This window comes from Diorhabda sublineata, chromosome 5 (assembly GCF_026230105.1).
Source record: "Diorhabda sublineata isolate icDioSubl1.1 chromosome 5, icDioSubl1.1, whole genome shotgun sequence".
NCBI classification, from domain to species: Eukaryota; Metazoa; Arthropoda; class Insecta; order Coleoptera; family Chrysomelidae; genus Diorhabda; species Diorhabda sublineata.
In genome coordinates this window covers 8,029,939-8,048,612 of record NC_079478.1, presented here as the reverse complement: position 1 = coordinate 8,048,612, position 18,674 = coordinate 8,029,939, and the positions used below count along the sequence as shown (strand labels likewise).

The 18,674-nt window shown below is 32.2% G+C and overlaps 1 protein-coding gene across 2 annotated transcripts in view; it reads right to left on the bottom strand.

The window, feature by feature from the left end:
• Positions 1-15,361, bottom strand: part of LOC130444018 (1-phosphatidylinositol 4,5-bisphosphate phosphodiesterase) — a 30,847-nt gene extending 15,486 nt beyond the window's left edge. The window contains exons 1-4 of one of the 2 annotated variants that reach the window (XM_056778979.1): positions 15,292-15,361; positions 10,729-10,908; positions 9,679-9,876; positions 5,689-5,768 (exon numbers count right to left, since the gene is read on the bottom strand). In XM_056778979.1, the coding sequence (XP_056634957.1) occupies positions 5,689-5,768; positions 9,679-9,876; positions 10,729-10,899 (449 nt within the window). In that variant the 5' untranslated portion in view covers positions 10,900-10,908; positions 15,292-15,361. Of the gene's footprint in view, positions 1-1,345; positions 1,426-5,688; positions 5,769-9,678; positions 9,877-10,728; positions 10,909-12,618; positions 12,769-15,291 lie in introns of those variants that run through there. The other variant, XM_056778978.1, reaches the window with a different exon arrangement.
• Positions 15,362-18,674: the final 3,313 nt, after the last annotated feature.

Here is an 18,674-nt window from a genome sequence, read left to right as displayed (position 1 = left end):
TGTTATCCTGCTCCATAGAAAAGAACCATTTGTTGATGTGGTGAATGTTCTGGTCGTCCAATTGAGGTGGTAACTCCAGAAAACATCAAAAAGTCCACAAATTGGTTATATCTAATTATGAATTGAAATTGCGTGAGTTAGCTGAGGCCGTGAAGATTTCAGAAGGCAGTGTGTTTACAATTGTGTATGAACATTTGACAATGAAAAAGTTTTCAAAGTGGGTGCCGCGTTTACTCACAGTCGATGACTGTTGATGATTCAGAGCAGTGTTTGGCCATGTTTATACATAAGATTTTTTGCGTCGATACGTGACAATGGATGAAACATGGATCCATCATTTCATTCGAGAATCGAAACGATCTTCATCTGAGTGGACTATAGGCGATGAATCACGTCCGAACGCACAACAGTGAACTACGAAGGTTATGACTTCAGTATTTTGGTATGCGCAAGGAATCTTGTTCATCCACTATCTCCAAAAGGGAGAGTCAATCAATAGCGAATGCCACATATAGTTGTTGGATCGTTTGAATGCAAAAATCAAGGAAAAATGGCCTCATATGTCGAAGACAATGCACCGATTCACAAGTCGATGACAACGATGGTTAAATTGAACGGATCACACTTCGAATTGCTTCCTCATTCATCGTATAGTCCAGATCTGGCCCCCACTGACTACTGGATATTCAAAAATGAAACCGAAAGCCTATTTTGAAGCAAAAGACAAATATCTTTCTACAAGTACGACATCGAAAATTTAGAGAAGCGTTGGAATGATTGTATTGATCTTGAAGGAGATTACATTGATGAATAAAATCGATTTTTGGCTAAAAAAACGTATTTTTATTAGTTAATCAGACGAATTATTGATTTAATAAGACAAATATGCATCAAATAGTATTACACATTTAAAAGAAAAATTCTCAGTAAAAAGGAACATTTTACGTAAGCAATTTAAATTAAATCTCAACATTTTGAGAACAATTTTAAATATTTAAAATATTTCTAATCGTTAATGATAATTCCTGTATAATTTCATTATTATGGATATTGTCTAAGATAGTTTTTACTTTCGTACAATATTATTAGAGGGATAAATCGCAAGTAATAATTAAGTTGAAAATTTGAGTACACCTAAGGATTAAAGAAAAAAATCTTTGTTTTAGAAATATCTTCTAAAAATGTGTAAGTCTTGATTTGCAGCCTTAAGCTTAAGCTTGAAGCTTTTAAATAGTATATTTTAAAGCATACTGAAACACACTGTAAATTTTAAATGAGTTTCACATTATAAATATACTAAAGTTTTATCCCTCCATTCTAATTAATATAAACAAGTATGACTCACTGTTTCATTAAAACTGTTCTGGGGCAGACATTCACAATTTTATTATTATGAGTGATTTTCCTCAAGCCCTGTTGCCATGCCTATCATTTGCAAGAAGCCATGCAAGAAAAAAATGCAACATTTCATTCACATACACACGTAGATTTTTATTAACATCTACCATTTTAACACAGTATATAAAAAAATTGAGTGTTCAGATTGTAATTTTTTTATTTGAGATTGACCCTTTAAAAGATTATGATGTTTTATACAGTTTATGCTAAGATGGTAGATGTCAAATACACTGGTGAGCAAAAAAATCGACTCAGGCGACACCCCTGCAATCGCAAGTCACTGGAAAAAAACTGAGCCCGAGGACTATTATAAAAGGTTATCTGCCGACCCACCAATATCAGTTAGCCATCAAACGTCAACCGATACACATCTCCGTTAACAACAAACTATAATACTACTTGAAAATGGACAGAACAAGTGATAAAGCTGTTCAAGCGGTCACCGTATTGCAATAAGGCCAGTCATTCTGCTGTTTTCGGTCATTACCAAGAGACTAATAACTTTCATCAAAGACGCGAATCCGGAAGAAAAAAGTGCACATCCGAGAGAGATTACCGATTCATTCTCAGTATATTGCTGAGAAATCAGACCCTCGCTGGTGTTCAAGTCCAACGGGAGCTCAGAGAAACGCGAGAAATGGCTTTGAGTGGCTAGACTGTCAGAAGAAGACTTGAAGCAGCTAACCTCTAGGCAAAAAGGCCAGCTACTGGCCCCAAATCACCCCAGCTTACCGAGCTATGATTTGCCAGAGAACACATTAATTGCACTGACGAATAATGGAGCTCCGTTCTCTTTTCAGACTAACGCAAAGGGTGTCTGCCGGGTAGCGATAAAAGAGGACGAGTCTACAAAAGACCTGAAGAAATATTCTCGCAATTTTGTGGCTTTTGCAAGAGGTTCCTGGATGGTTTCGGCGGGCATTTCAATAGAAGCAAAAACCTATCCACTTGCTGGTGGATCGAGGGGATTAACGGCGAACTGATAAATAGAAGAAATTTTAGGGGATCACGTTGTTCCCTATACAAGTTTCTTAGGCGAAAACTTCAACAATGCCCGTCCACATACTACAGGTTCGCAATAGAAATCCTATACAGCCAACAAATCGGATCTCAAAACGACGCTCACTGAACATGGGATGGCATCGAACAAGATCAAGTAAAGAAGTTTATTCGATCCATGAAAAATCGATGTTTTTAGGGCTAGGGGAGGAAACACTAAGTATTATTTTGACGAATTTAAGCTTGTATTTTCTTAAGTGTTTATTACAATCCTTCTCGTTTGATATCCTCCCATTACCAAAGCCAAAAAATAACTAAGACTTGGCTTTGAAATGCTCAAATCAGATTTATTGCTAGAGACTTTTGACCACGGGCATGCGTCTTGAGTTGATTTTTTGCTCACTAGTGTAGATACAATACAATTGTAATAATGTTCAAAATGTACGATTATGCCTACTATTTTATGGGTTCGCTAATAACTATCATATTTATTTTGCTCACAGACCCTACGATCAAATAATTGAACAATATGTAATGTATTAGCAATCATAAAAAACAGCTTATGTTGTGATATGTATAAGAGTGGTAGCTTTTGTTATAAACACCGCTTGACGATGAGCAAGACTTGCCTAGAATATCTTGCACGTTATTTGACATGCAAGGTCATTGCCATTGCATCACGATTGTCATTAACCTAAACTAATAACTTTTTCTTCTACTACTTACTTTGAAGGGTATTTACCTTTATCACAATAAAAGTATACAAAAAAAATTATATAAATATCAGCTACAAAATCAATAAACATGATTCGCCACGGAAAATGTTAGTTTTACGAAAGTACTCCAATCAATCCGGTAATCTGAACGCCATCGTTAAACCAAAAGTGAATAGAAATGCAACTTGCATGCGATAAAAATGACATAAGTTGATAAAGTTTAAAGTGCAGAGATTCTGAGAATCATTCAGATGAGCTTCATCTGCGCAGGATTTTGATCAAGACATTTTGCATCTTGCATTGCATGCTGTCTTGTTTCGTGTCAAGTTGCATTTATAACAAGAAGTAGTGGAAATAATTGATTTTATGGATATATGTTATGATTTGTACAATTTGAAATAAATAACATCAAGACATCGGTATTTCAAGTTGTTCAGTATGTACAATCAATAAATTATATTTATATTTTGCAGAAGGTAGACACAAAAATAGCACAACATATATTTTCAATTCATATTGTTATCAATTTTTTGTATTTCTTATATTAATGAAATAAACAAAGAGAACATTTTGTGAAAGACTCCCTCATTTAAATACGATTCAACATTGACTATTTGTACCAAATATACATAAACAACCTATATGATTTTACTTGCTGTGAGGTCACACAAATTTGAAATTTGTACAGGGGAAAGCCCCATGACCGATCGTGGAAAATTTTTTAAAATATATACCAAAATGTATTGACAGAAAAAGACATTAAAAATAATAGTAGAGAATGTCGATAGGTTATTTAACATTTGTCATGAAAAAGGCTATCGACGTGCTAGATTGTCGACTCTATTAGTGACAACTGCCCGCCATAAACTAATGTTATGTATAAGTTTATTCTCAATCAGTCTCAATCAGGCTAAATATATGGCTTTCCAACGTTTTGTAAGAAAATACCAAATAATTAAACTTCTATTTAGTTTCATAATTTCTCAGAAGTGATTAAATAAGTATCCCTCCAACTTCTACCTCTTTGAGATTAAAATGTTTGCTTCAGAACTTTGCTTTATATAAGAGGTTATAGATTTGTTTTTATTATTGAGATATTTCATAAACTAAGGGGATGGTCACTGAAGTATCTGGCCCGACCTAGAGATGGCGGTAGTGGCTTGAAAAACACCACTGTATTAGAAAGCACACAATCTATACAGCGAATGTTTCAAGTTTCAATTTGTGTGGCAGTGAATTTGTAAACATGGAAAAAATTGGTCATCGTTTTGTGATACTTTTATTTGAAAGGCATTAGCTCAACCAATATAAAAGCTGAACTAGATTCTACTCTGGATGAGACTGTTCCTTCGTTATCAACAGTAAAATATTGGATAGCACAGTTTTAACGAAGTCGTACGACCTGCGAAGACCAATATCGCAGTGGTTGACCAAATGGGGTGACGACTCCAGAAATGTTGACAAAAATCCACAAAATGGTATTTGATGATCGTTGACTGACATGGCGCGAGCTAGCGACATAGTAGGCATTTCAAAAAGTGTGATACATCGCACATTAACTGAAAATTCGAACATGAGAAAGCTGTGCCCAAGATGAGTGCCGCATTCGCTTAAAATGGAACAAATGTTTTCATCGAGTATTTGGCAATAATTCACAGAATTTTTGCGCAATTTCATAACCATGGATCCATCAATTCACACCCGAAATAAAAGAGCAATCAAAACAAAGGACTGAAATGGGAGAACCGGCTCAAAGGAAAACAAAGACAGTTCTATCTGCAAGATGGTCATGGCGTTGGTTTTTTGAGGATAATTTCAATAACTATTTTGAGAAGAAAAAACTTTCAAAAGCGAGTATTATGCAAACTTATTTTAACGTTGGAGGTAATAAATCAATAAAAAACGGCCGCTTTTGGTTAAGCGTGAACTCTATCGTCGATTGAGCTCTTTATATTGCGAGGGAAACGGCTCCATACAATTAATTTGCCATGGGCCTCGAATGGTATTGTTACTCAACTCCCTAAAAGGCTACAAAACGGTGAACTATTACGTAAAAAGAAGCGTAATTTGTATTGGAAACTGATACTGAAATATCTACAACATTTTAACGACAAAGCTGACTGTCAAATAGGCGTGGTCTTTTACAGCGAAAATTGTTATGATAATTCATTTTTTTCGTACATTATCTTTGTTTTTCTGTCTAAAATAAATTACAAAAGCCCCTGTAACACAAAAGCATATTCGAAAAGTGTGCTCAGGTGAAAAATAGGCATTTTGCAGATTTACATGATTCTTGACCATACTCCCTAACTAAAATTTATAAATAGGAATAGAAATACTTGGTCAGAGCTAACATACTGCCCTTTTAGAAGCATGGTGGACACTCAGTTTTACACTATAACTATATTATATTCCATTGCAATAGCAAAACAGCTTTCTTGCATTTTAAGAATTTATTTACGTTGACTGTAAACATTTCTTAAACTCATAAACATTATATACAAAAATAACAACAGAAACATTAATTTTGCTCGATAAGTTGATATGCATGCAAGATATTTTTCCACAGACTTACTGTTTTTTCAAACATGTCATGGGACAAAAATTATTTGCTTTCCCATTGTGGGTGATTTTTCTTAGTCCATCCAACCATACCTTTAAAATTAACACTTATAAAAACAAGTAACCACCAGCCAATCAAACAGAATGTCTGTTAAAACTGGGATGTGGTTGAATTAAAATTTTGTACATACAAATCGTTTTTAACCAAGACTTGACAGCAGTATAGGGTTAAATAATAAGTGATTGAAACCAAGATAATCCAAAATTCACTTTATTCTCATTGATGACCAAAGTAAAAATCTTTACATCTTTATATATGATATATACACCTGTAAAACTATAATTTATGATCTAATGGATTAGTATGAAAAATAATCTTGTTAGATGAAATATCTAGCTTGAAATGTTAAACCAGTATTTCTTACTAATTTGTCAAATTGACAGAATTTTAGTGTTGAGGTGTCTTATAGTGAACAAGCGCATATGTTTTTGGTCCTCAGATTTTGTAAAAGAAATTGTTGGAGAATACAAATAATTGTTTCCTAATGATCCAATGCCGACATTTAAACAATTGAGAACCGTTTTCTTGAAAAAGGAGATTCAAATAATTCCATTTGACTTTTGGAGGCAATTAGTAATTAAAAAGAGCAGAAAATATTGCACTTTAGAAGAATATCTTGAAAAAAAAGGGACCGTCACGAAATATTGGTATTGAATACACTGTTTACACAACCAGTACACCAACACTCGCAATTACACTGTCAGACGCGCGTTTCGATAATAAAGTTATCGTCTTCAGAGACTGAAGATAAACTGTCAGACATTGTAATTGTGAGTGTTGGTGTACTGTGGGTGTATTCAGTATGGATATCACCAACGGTTCCAGAAATTCCAACTTAAACAAAATATTGGTATTCAGAAAAATATCTAGTGAAAATTTGTCCAGTGCAAGGTATTTAATTTTAATCTTGTATGTAATTATATATGTAATTTTTTGGCAAATAGTTCAACCCACAACTAGTAACTTTGAGAAAAAAAATAAATAGGGACGACTTGATTAGATGAAAACAGAAACAAACAAATGTTATTACAGTTATTTTGAAGACTTGATAAATTGCTAAAGGTCTGCTATATTGAAAATGGAGTAATGCTACCAAACTTTATGTACAATTGCATCAAATCAGTCAATGAAATACCAATAATTAAAAACTTATTGAACAATAGATTTTAAAATTTAACAATATACTGCTTTGTCTTTTGTGTAAGTACTAACCAAAGTTTATAGAAAATTCTGAAATATGTAGGTTTTTTATTTAATATTATCCATTGCATAAACATGGTTTTTAAATGTGACAGTCAAGGAACTTTTCAATTATTTGAAATGATTATACAAGCTTTGGTAAATTTATTTAAATGCCCAGTGATCAATTGAAATTTTTTGAATTCTTATATAATACACCTTTTTATGATCTCCATAATATGTTTCGGTTTATGTATGTGATATTAGGTTTGTTCCTGACTAGCAGGTTGGATGAGATGAGCTCTGAATTTAAATGTAAAAGATCTTTTATTTGAAAAAAAATAGGATACCAGAATTATTTTTAGTTCATACAGTGTGTCACATTTAAGATGAACACAACTCCATATTTTGTTATTTTAGAGAACTCAAATTAAAATTTATTTATTATTTATTTTCAATATCGATTCATAAACTTGACGCACTGTTATTTTTTTTTATTTTGATCTATACCTACATGAAATTATTTTTCTTATTAATTTGATATTTAGTGAGATTTTAAAAGTAAAATTTTCAATTTTAAATGCCATTTCCGAGTTTTTTGAATTCTAGTTAGTGTTGTGGCTACTCCAGTAAAAATTTTAAATTTCATTATTTATTTTTAGAAAAGAGGCCCATTTGACTGTAAAAACTCAAATCTGAATTTTTTCGAATAAATTAAGTGCATGTTCTGATGTCCAAAATCCTAATTCCATCTCAATATTTTAAATCTTGCCTATGCATTATTTTATTTAAAACAGGCCAAATACTAAGTCAAATAAAGAAAACAGAACATTTTATTATGAAATAGCTTAATTTTATACAAGTATATGTATTACCATGATGCAACTGATGACTCTCTTGATGATAAATTAATTTAAAAAATCTACATGTCCCACAATTTTTTATAAATAAATTTTGTTTAGTCAAAAACAAATTTATGTATGTACCTTATTATAACAAAAATTTGGAAAACATTTATAACTCGATTATCTTTAAAAGTTGGCATATATAGAAGCATGTTCCAATTAGTAAGAATTATTATTGACAATCAATTCTCATGCAAAACATTAAAAATATTAGTTTCTCAGACCAATCAAATAAGTCAAACAATTATCATCAAAGCATTGAACTATCATATGACTGTAGCTCATAATTTATTCTTAAAAGACAGTAAACTTTATAATAAGCATAATTCTATATAAGAATTATGTACATTAATTTATATAAATGATAGAAAGTCCAAAAATAAGGCTTCTTTCTTTATGTGGACCTATTTCAAACTGAATAATAAAGTAGACACAACCCTTTTAAGGATTGAATTGATAACATTATTTTTTCAATTATCTGTCAAATGTTTTCGATTGTGAAATTCATATTTATACACATAGCAAAGGTAGCAATGTAATTTTCCAAATAAAATGAAACCCCTACTAAGACAGAATTGTGATGTAAATAACATCTATAAGTATCTATTAAAAAGTCTTTAATAAGTTATAATTATATTACAAAATCCTATCTACCCCTTCCCATATGACTACAGGGTAATTCAATAAATAAAAGAAGTGTATTCAAAAAAAGAAAGAACATTTCAAAAATATGTGAAGATTACATTAAACTTGACTCTGAAGATCAATTAAATCAACATGTGATATCTATCGAAACAATACAATAACACCTTTTTGAATAGAAAAGAATACAATTTTTTGAATAATTAAAAACCCTCCAAATCTACTCTATATTCATATTGATGTAGTAAATGGATGGTGATATAAAGTTAATTATTCTAACATATTAAAAGCTATTCCATAATAAGAATTGCATAATCAAAACACAATTGAAAGAGTAAAGTTTGCAATCCACTCCTTTTAAGGGTTATATCATCTTATCAGGTTTAAAAGAAGTGTGGATAAAGTAGAAGTCCTCTTATTTTTGGACTTCAACCAGTTTTTTAAGATAGTACACAGAATTCTAAGTACCTTGTATATTCTACTGTCTTTACAGATACAATTATATCACAAATATGAATAATTATATATTTTGGCTTTGGATATAATATCAGTTCCTCAAAAAAGAGACAAGATGTGATCAAAGTAATCTTATAATTATATATGGAATACTGAGGACTATAGGAAAGGCTAATTCTTATATGATAATATGCACTTTGAAATTAGAAATACATTTTATATGTTTTGTGTACTATAAAGCCAACCACTCACGATGCAACCATAATTCAGCAGTGGCAGTTGCATTGCATGTGTTGTTTCATTTGATTATCACATGTTTATTTTGTTTTTTTTTATTGACATTCACGCTGTAAATGTTCTATCTGTCTAAGACAGTTCTTGTGCTGCTACGAACAGTCTAGAGTTCACATTTTGACTTAGGTATGAATAGATTCAATACTCTCTCTGTACCCTGAGTTGACTGCTGTGTTAATAATAATCAATGACGCCTTTCTCACCTGAGTCTGACTAGATTGAAAAATTAGGTTTCCCTGCTGCACCAACTGATTTAATTTTGATTACAAGTTGTATCCATGTACTCTAAAAGATTTATTTTGATTGTAAATCTGTTGCAAGATCAACTGGTTTGCAGCCTTTATTTAAAATCAATTGCATCGTGGTTGGTCGGTTAAAATTAATCAATGGTTAAAACCATATTTGATTCCAATCAAATTTCATTTTTGAGCTACAGTCAGTAAACATGAAATGAAATTATAATTACCTTTGCAGTTTCTACATTTGGGCAAACAATATGTTGATAATTAATATTAATGTAATCTGTTCCACTACAAATTGTTAGAGATTTTTCCTCCACATCTGGTCCATGTCTACTTTCAAGTAAATTTTGGTATTTCAAATCTTTAGGTAAACCACCTGCTCGAATGTCACTGACTTGACATAATTCAATAACATCACCTTCCTAAAAATTTTTATAAGTTCAATATTTGACAATACTTGTAGTAGAGTTTAATATGAAAAATTATAAATGGAATACATTAGTCACCAGATTCTGAGGAATCCAAAAATATTTAATTAAAGTGACATTTAAAATCAGTATGCTTAACAACAATCAGATGATATATTAATTTTATTAACTTCTTATGATTTATATTTCTCAAGAATAAACCCGAAAATAAATCAGTTGTAAAATGTTGGAAACAAAGTTGCATTCCACTACAAATCAGGGTAATAGATTATGCTTATTTCTAGATAAACCCAGAATTATATATAGATAACAGGACAAAAATTATCCATTTTATTAAGTATAAAGTGTTGAAGCATATTTATTTACTACTGGAGAAACATTGAGCGGCTTTTGTGTTTCTTGTTGATTGTTTTATGTTCATCAAAGTTACTAAATAAGTACTACTTTTGTTTCAGAAACAAATTCCAGTTAAAACTTTTTGTTCATGGTTTACAATTAGATTTGGAAACTTCAAAGAAAAATCAGTAACATGATGAAACAGTTACAAGTTGTTGCAGTGTTAGGTCATTATGTATAGGGAATTATCTTTGCTAAATCATTGATCAAAAAAATTCTTAGTATAAACATAATAGTTGTATATGTAATAGTTATAGGCAAAAACTACTTTGTCAAAATATTTCATTTATAAGTTTGTAGCTAGAACTTATAAATATTTAAAACATATGTATATCAGGTATATTTCTTTTATATAATATGTTCAAAACAATCAAAACAGATAAAGATTTTCAAATAAAAATACTCAAACAGTATAATAGTTATATTTGAAGCATATTTCTGTTTACCTACCTTTCCTTCACTTTTCCAATAGATGAAGAATCCATACTGATCAACTTTAAAAAGGGCTCGTTGTTCCAAGACAACATTATCCTTTTCCTCGGTCCATCTATCAAACACACATCCAGTTAAAAGAGGCTCAGGTATAGGTATATGCCAATCAAACTCGAACTTCTTTGTCATGTTTTAGGCCTAATTTTATAAAAATTATTCATCAGTTTCCATGATTTATATGTTGCATTTGTATTAATATCACATTGTTTTGTAATGGAAGAATATTTGTTTATTTTCACATTAAAACAACATTAACGTCGGCTTTTCCCTCCTGCTTAGCAAGGCCATCAAAAATCTATTCATTTATCACAAATTACAAAACACGTTATAAACATACTGTCATTTATAAATTCAGATACACCTGTCATTAACTTTGGTTTAGAAGAGGGAGGGAATGAAAATGACCTTGATCTATCATATTTCATGCGACGTTGCCGCTTATTCAAAGGCGTTTTTCACTATTGCGAACGTTATATTTTTGTAACTAATTTAGTTCCGTAAAAAAACTTTGAAGTGGTTGAAGTGAAGTAAGCATAAATGGACGTAGTTGATAGATCAAGATTCTGATCGCTAGAATATCAGTTTTGTGATTGGGCAGTAGTGCTTTTGACTCAAGCATAAATGAAATGATCTGTGGACCACAGATCTATAGATGATATGTTCTGAAGATTTCACGTACAGTTAATATTAAAGAGAAAGAGCTAGTGCGTAAAGGCCGTGAATCTACTTAACCTAATATAACCTCTCTAGCACTTCGATCTATTGTGTACTCTGGATTGTTGACCAGTTAGGGGGCTATGTGGCTTACTTCTTCGGGCGTTAAAAAGCTTGAATGTAAGTACTGTAGTCTTTGTCTATGGATTACTCACAATGAGGTGTTCGTCGAATTATTTTGGTTCCTCATATAAACGACTACAGATCAGGTGATATGTGGAAACGACAAGAGCTGTCTGGTGTTTTTCCGATGATTTTCATATGATCATTCTCCGGATAATTCTTTGAGCACAGTTTGTAGAATAAGAAAGAAATCTCTTCGAATATTTCACACCTGGAGTCTGACTTGTTTTCCCTATTTTTATGACAATAGCTTGATGGCTTTTTGGGAAAACTTTGGAAGGTTGTGGTCCTATGAAAGAAATTGTTTCGCTTTTTTTCGCCAGATCATCGGCTTGTTAATTCCTCTGTAATCTGCTGAAGACAGCTACCCACATAATTGTAACTTTATTATTTGATCCCATTGAGTTGAAAGATTCGATGCAGTCCCATACTAGCTTTGACTCAAACCAAGTTATCGTCTTCAGAGATCGAATATACCTTAAGTATGAGTGATAGCAGTAAACAGTGTGTTTTCCAGGCAGAGCTATGTAATATAGATCTTTCAAAATGGCAAAACAAAGAACAGTTTTATTTAAATTAGTTTGGAAACTAATCTATCTGTCATATTTATATGAACTTTCAACAGATGACATCAGAAACATGGCAGAGACTCAAGGACACAATCCAATTTTATGACGTCATAAATGACAGCAAGTCTGTCGCCAGATTGAGAAAGCTTTTATCTTGGTGATAATCATGTTAAGTCCATTTATTTGAAACTTATGAGTTGATAAATTTATCGAATAGTGGCAAACACTAATAACCTGTGAAAAGTCACTTTCGTCAAACCGCCCTCGTATACTATAAAAATGAGGAATTTTATTCTTAAAAGTTCAATTAATCTACTAGAATTGTACTTTAGATATAGAACACTCATTACATCGTAGTATTCAAACGTGAACAAACGTATCAATTATATAATTGCTTGAACATACTTGAAAATTTGTAAATATACAAAAGAAACACCATTACCTTTAAAAATAGATTTTCTAATTTCTAAATACTCCGTTTTTCTGTAAAACACTATTTCTTATCACTAGATTTTGAAACAAGGGTAATATATATATTAGATGACCAGAACTACAAACCTTAAAACGGTTAGCATGGTTATTCAATTAGTTTGATTAAGTTAATTACATTAAATAATCGATACTTGAAGTCAACTATCCTATACGTTTTTACGTAACATACCATTGCATGTACAATGCGGGGAAAACGATCAAAATCCAATTTTTTTGCCAAATTTAGGTTACTACGGGAACCGTTTGATTATTACAAGTAGTTTTCAACTGTACTATTATTTAGGCGAGAAGGATCATAGACACATGGGCATATTTGAAAACAAAAGACCATTTAATAAGGATCAAATTTAAGTTGAGCCTTTGCAAACTGGATCTATTTTAAAGCCACTCATAACGATTCTATAACCTCTCGGTAAATATGGAGAAATTATAAACTTTCAAAATCAATACAAAACTTTTATTTCGTAATATCACATTGCACATTTGCAGCGCACTCAAATATTGACGGAGTGACTGTTCATTTGAAAAAATAATGAAGGTTTAACTTCGATTGGTTTTGATTTTTTATTTTCTGTCTACATTAAAACGAGCCCTATTGCGACACGACCAATTCGAGTGCTGAAAGTCGACCAGAAAGATCCAAAGTTTTTGTCACACAAATCAAATTACTTTGGGAACTACGTTAAACCGAATTTGGTAGAAAACTAGGGTACAAGGAAAAAGTCAAGAAAGTTTGTACGAGAAGTAGGCTAACTTGAAAATCTGTCCAATGGGAAACTGGGAATTGAACCGGATAAATTGAAGGTCCTCCTTCATTTATAGCAGTTGTTGACCAATCCAGGTGCACAAATATTCTACGACTCCCCGGGTTTCCTTGTTGAAGAAGAAGATGACATCGAGTTAGTATATGATCTGGCAAAAACGATCAGGGTCCATATTTATTTTTAGTTTTTAAATAATTTGTTTAGGTTCAATGTACTAAATGCATTTCTTAATTTGTTACAATGTAATAAATAATGTATTACAACATCAAGACATTGAACAATTTAATTACCTCCATTTTAAAACTTTTTATTCGACTTAAAAAACGCTAAAAATTTTTGTTTCGTTATGATTTGTATTTAAATTATATTTGTAAAATTGAAGCCGATGACACACCAAGCGTATTTGTATGGGACGAAGAATTCACCGTCTACTTTAATAGAAATTTGAAATTTATTAACACGGAAGTACTGACTACACTGTTTACTATTAAAACCACATGGACATTTTGAGAAAATGTGGAAAAAGATTTCGTTCTCTATGTAGCAGAATCTGCTAAACATAGTGTCTTCAGTTATCCATGTTTATTAATTTCGAGAATCGTGTTCGAGAATAATTATCTGAAGTAAGTTTAATTATTTCGAAGATGTTTCCAGCTTGTTCACTTTTTTTATGTTAACATGAGTTCTTTTTGTTAATTGTTCACTCCAGCTGAGTAATAGCTATATACGAGGTGTGGCTATTAAATAACGAGATTGGTGATAGAAAAATTTATTTTAGAAATCTAGCGTAATCGAAATGTCAATTTTTATTTATATCGAAAATTATTAAAAAAAACTTCTTTTAAAACAGAAGAGATCTAAAATCAAGAACATTTAGGAGCATAAATATTTTATTTTGATTTTATGTATATTCTATTCCTTCAATTGTTCGAAACAGTGCAGGAAATATTTCTCTGTCAGTTCCTTCAGGACTCGCGCCGCTTTTTCTTACACAGTTTCAACAAACTTGTTCCTTTTAATGCAGATTTGACTTTAGGAAAGAGGTAGAAGTCACACGGCTTAAGATCCTGTGAACAAGAGCCGCACCACACGTACCCCAGAAGGGAATAGTATATCGGAGATGCGACTCCATAAGGGCATAATAAACTGTTAAGGAGGTGGATAAGTTCAGTTCTTTTAAATCCAGGAGGAACTTAATTTTTTAGATAGGTAACTCCCATTTCAAGGAATTGTTCACAACAAGCTCTAAGAATTTTACAGATTCAACAACGTCAATGGTGGTGTTATTTAATAAAAAAGGCTGCAATGTATTTTTATATGATAAAACTTTAATTTTAGGAACGTTGAGATATAGAAGATTAGAATCGCCTGCAAAAAGACATATTTTACCACTGATTTCTAGATAGACGATGTCATTTATAAACCGAAGAAATAAAATAGGGCCCAGTACTGAGCCTTCAGACACTTCATATTGAAATCATTTAAAAAAGTTCAATAAATGTTAAGTTTCCAGATGAATATACATTTAAAATTTTATTATACCATTAGCTTTATTTCATAAAATATACCCTAAAGATTCTCTTTGCTGCAATCCAAACGCTCCACGAATTCGAACAGGGGGTAAATTTACGGAGTATGGATTAAAGAGGTCCCGTTTGTAACAATATCACCCACAATGAGTATTATTCTACTCTGTACTTGTTAGAAATATTCTTGAGTGAAAATGTCTTTAATTAAAATTTTTTCCATGATAAAATTTATACTATAAACTGTAATTTGTAATTGTCTACGAAATTTTCATATTCATTGGATTTTTGTTCTGTTCGAATTGATCATAAATATGTGAAAAACGTACTTACAGATTATAATCCTTAATTTTCTGTAACAAAATTACAAACAGAATAGAACGTAACAGCAACTAAACTAGTTGTTTTTATCCATTTCCGGCTAAAACAAAATGTAACGATAACTTCAAGTAGATTAACATAGATTTCAGTATATCGAAGTTATTAATAATAATATCCGATTACGAAGGTTTTAGATTTCTAGATTTCAGAAAAGTTCAACTGCAAATTGCTTAAAGGAAATAAAAAAACAACGTCCAAAAAATTATGAATATACTGAATAATATGTGATTCCCAAAATGATCGAAACGAACCGTTAGATCCAAAGAAGACTGTCGTTAGATTTTTTACGGATTTGTTGAAAATGTAGCTATAGGAGCTCCACCGAAACCGGCGATACTCTGAAAGTGGACTACGAATAAAAACATTTTGGGAAACTCTGTAAACCTACATATTTTTAGGTATTTCCGAGCTAATTATTTCTACTTTTTCATTAAAACGTTATCGACCAGATACAATTATTGTTTTCGAACGATATTTAGTTTTAATATATAGTGAAGGGAAAACGAGTATTTAATGAATGTAAGAGTTCATCGGTATGGTTATAGATAACCTAATTCTGAAACACGAATTTCAGACAAACTATAATGCGATATTCTCAAGTCGCAATCAACGTTCAGCATAGTAATTTTCCTGCAAGGTATATGGTGTTTTACGAGGTTGTAAAACTCCTATATTGTTAGAAGCCCTGAGTAGAAGCGTGGTCCATGAAGTGAGACAGCCAATGACTATTTCTCGTTTTTTTAATTTAGAGTCTGTAATGGGAAATGGAGAAGGGTAAGCCACCTTTGAGTAAGCTTAAAATATACTTATTGTAATGGTTGTCACTGTCCCTTTCCCGAGTAGCAATGTGGGCAAAGAGACTGGCAACGTAGCGTTCGACACGGCAACACTGAAGTAAGCGACTAGGGAGGGCAAAAGGTGGACAGCATTAGCACAGATCGTTTGAACGCGTCAGTTCGGTAAAATTATTTTTCGTTAAAAGTTTTGATTCGTAATATATTTTTAAATAATATGCCCTGTGTTGCAAAATTGGTCTTGATGACTTGGACCAAAAGGGGCATATCCGCCGTTATTTTCTTGCCCGTTTGTTGCGTCCAGAAAGAAGCGTATCAGCATGCCAATATTTGGTAACGGATCTAGTAAATCGAAAACACGAGGTTTGCTCTTGATAGCTGCACTGGAACTGAACCAGTGCAGGCCAGTTCATGAGTGTATAGAATTTATTGATTGTTATATTTGAGGCTATTTGATATGATTTAGGTCTTGTAGTATTAATAATAATGGAAAACGATTCAGTACTTTTTGATATTTTATATTCGTCCGATGACGAAGATCTAGAGCCACCGTTTCCAGATAACACTTATTGCACTCCAATGCCTGGACTGACTCTAGACCCAGTGCAAGCAGTACAGTGAACTGGGTGAACTAGTTCTCTTGCACTACTACTAAGAACAGCGCTGGTTCTGCTACAATGAACGCTTTAGTGTACAGTTCCTGAACTAGTTCTGCCAGTGCAGCTACCAAGAACAAACCTATGGAATTCGTCACGTTGAGGTTAGCTTACCGGCGATGATTTAGTACATGAAATGAAACATACTATGTTCGTTACTTTGTCTCCAAACTTACCACTAGATGAGAAAAAAGTTTTCAACCATTTTCGTATGTTCATAAATCATTTGATAATTGAACAATATTTTTAGCGCCATGTGAAAATTATTTGCCACGCGACGATTTTGCTTCACAAGTATAGATGTTTGAAGGCGAAGATGTAGGAAGACAAATACTCAACGATTTTCAAAAACTACACTCTTCAATAAATGAAAAATGCCGGGACCAAAATCGATATAGATAATCCTCTTGTTATAGTTGAGGCATTCAGCTTATTAGAATACATTATGCCAATAAACCAAAATTAGTTGGCAAACACTCGGCCACTTCTTGGCAATTACGTCAAAGCGCTGACTTTATTCGCCACTTTCGAAAAATTTGCGGAACGAATAATTACCACCCGGTTTATTGACTACCAACTTTGTTCCGAAAGTGGTACAGAACGTGCACACCGATCACGGAAAATCCGTTTTATATTTTCTTTGGTGGTTTAAGTCACGCTGTGCCGACTAATTACCGATTATCTGGCGTTTTTTTTTAAATATGCCCCCAAGATATACGATATTAATCGAAGAGGAAGTTTGCTGCTTGCGTTACCGTCTACCTCCTTTTTAGTTCTGTGGATATCCGACCATCCTGCGGGGAAAATTTGACCAAAGAAAAACGAATATATAATTACCGCCTCTTTAGAGCAAGACGTTGTTTTACAATCATTCTAAACAAATGGAGAATATCAAGAACCACTCAACGTACATTTGTATTTGTGCAAAACATAATTAAAGCTTGTTGTGCTTTTCATAATTACGACAGATTAAAAGATGGATACAGGTGCGAGGATACATTGTTGGAAACGGCTTGAGCACTACCACAATTCGACTAAACGTAAGGTTTATAAATACGAAAATGGAAAATTACAGAAAAGAATACTTAACAATCAATTTTTCAGTTATTTCGATTAAGATCCTTCGTCGTTTAGGGCTATGCTCTGCAATCTGACTGTAAATATATATAGTCCATTCAAACCGATTTCAACAAGAAATCATAATTATAAATTACATTTCTGATAATATTACCTACCTGTATATCGAAATCTAAAGGAAACATGATGGGAATTCAAAATTCACGATTGACAGTAATAACACATTTTCATTACACTAGCGTCACGATTGGTAGGTAGCAGAACTAAATTTGTGTTGCCGAGATTTACATAAAAGTTGACCTTCTTTTTAGTATGTTATGCTACTGATTGATTTCATGCTGCGCTACTACCAGCAATCACAGAACCATCTGTTATTCTGCAAACACGCTTTCACACGACACGTATACAAAAAAATCGTTGCCATGATTTATGTCCTAGCCCTCGTATAATGATTGAATGTTATTCTGACATTATCGAGGCAAAAATCGGCTGGCTAGGTTAGGGCACTAGTATTTTGGGATGTACATGGTATAATATTGATCCTGCTAACTTACCGAACATTCGGATCATTTCCAAAAAGTCCTCTTTGTTTCTTCATAAAAAGAGAAGAATGTGGAAATAAAATACATCAGTTCGTACCATTTATTTAAAATATATAAAAAATAAAAAAATAAATATATGGTAAACAGGAAATAATTTTTTTATATATTTACATTTAACATGGATTAAAAATTATTACTTAAGCGGATTCCACCAAAAATAATATTTTATTTTATGGTTTTGTAAAAAACAGTAGAAATAATTTTAT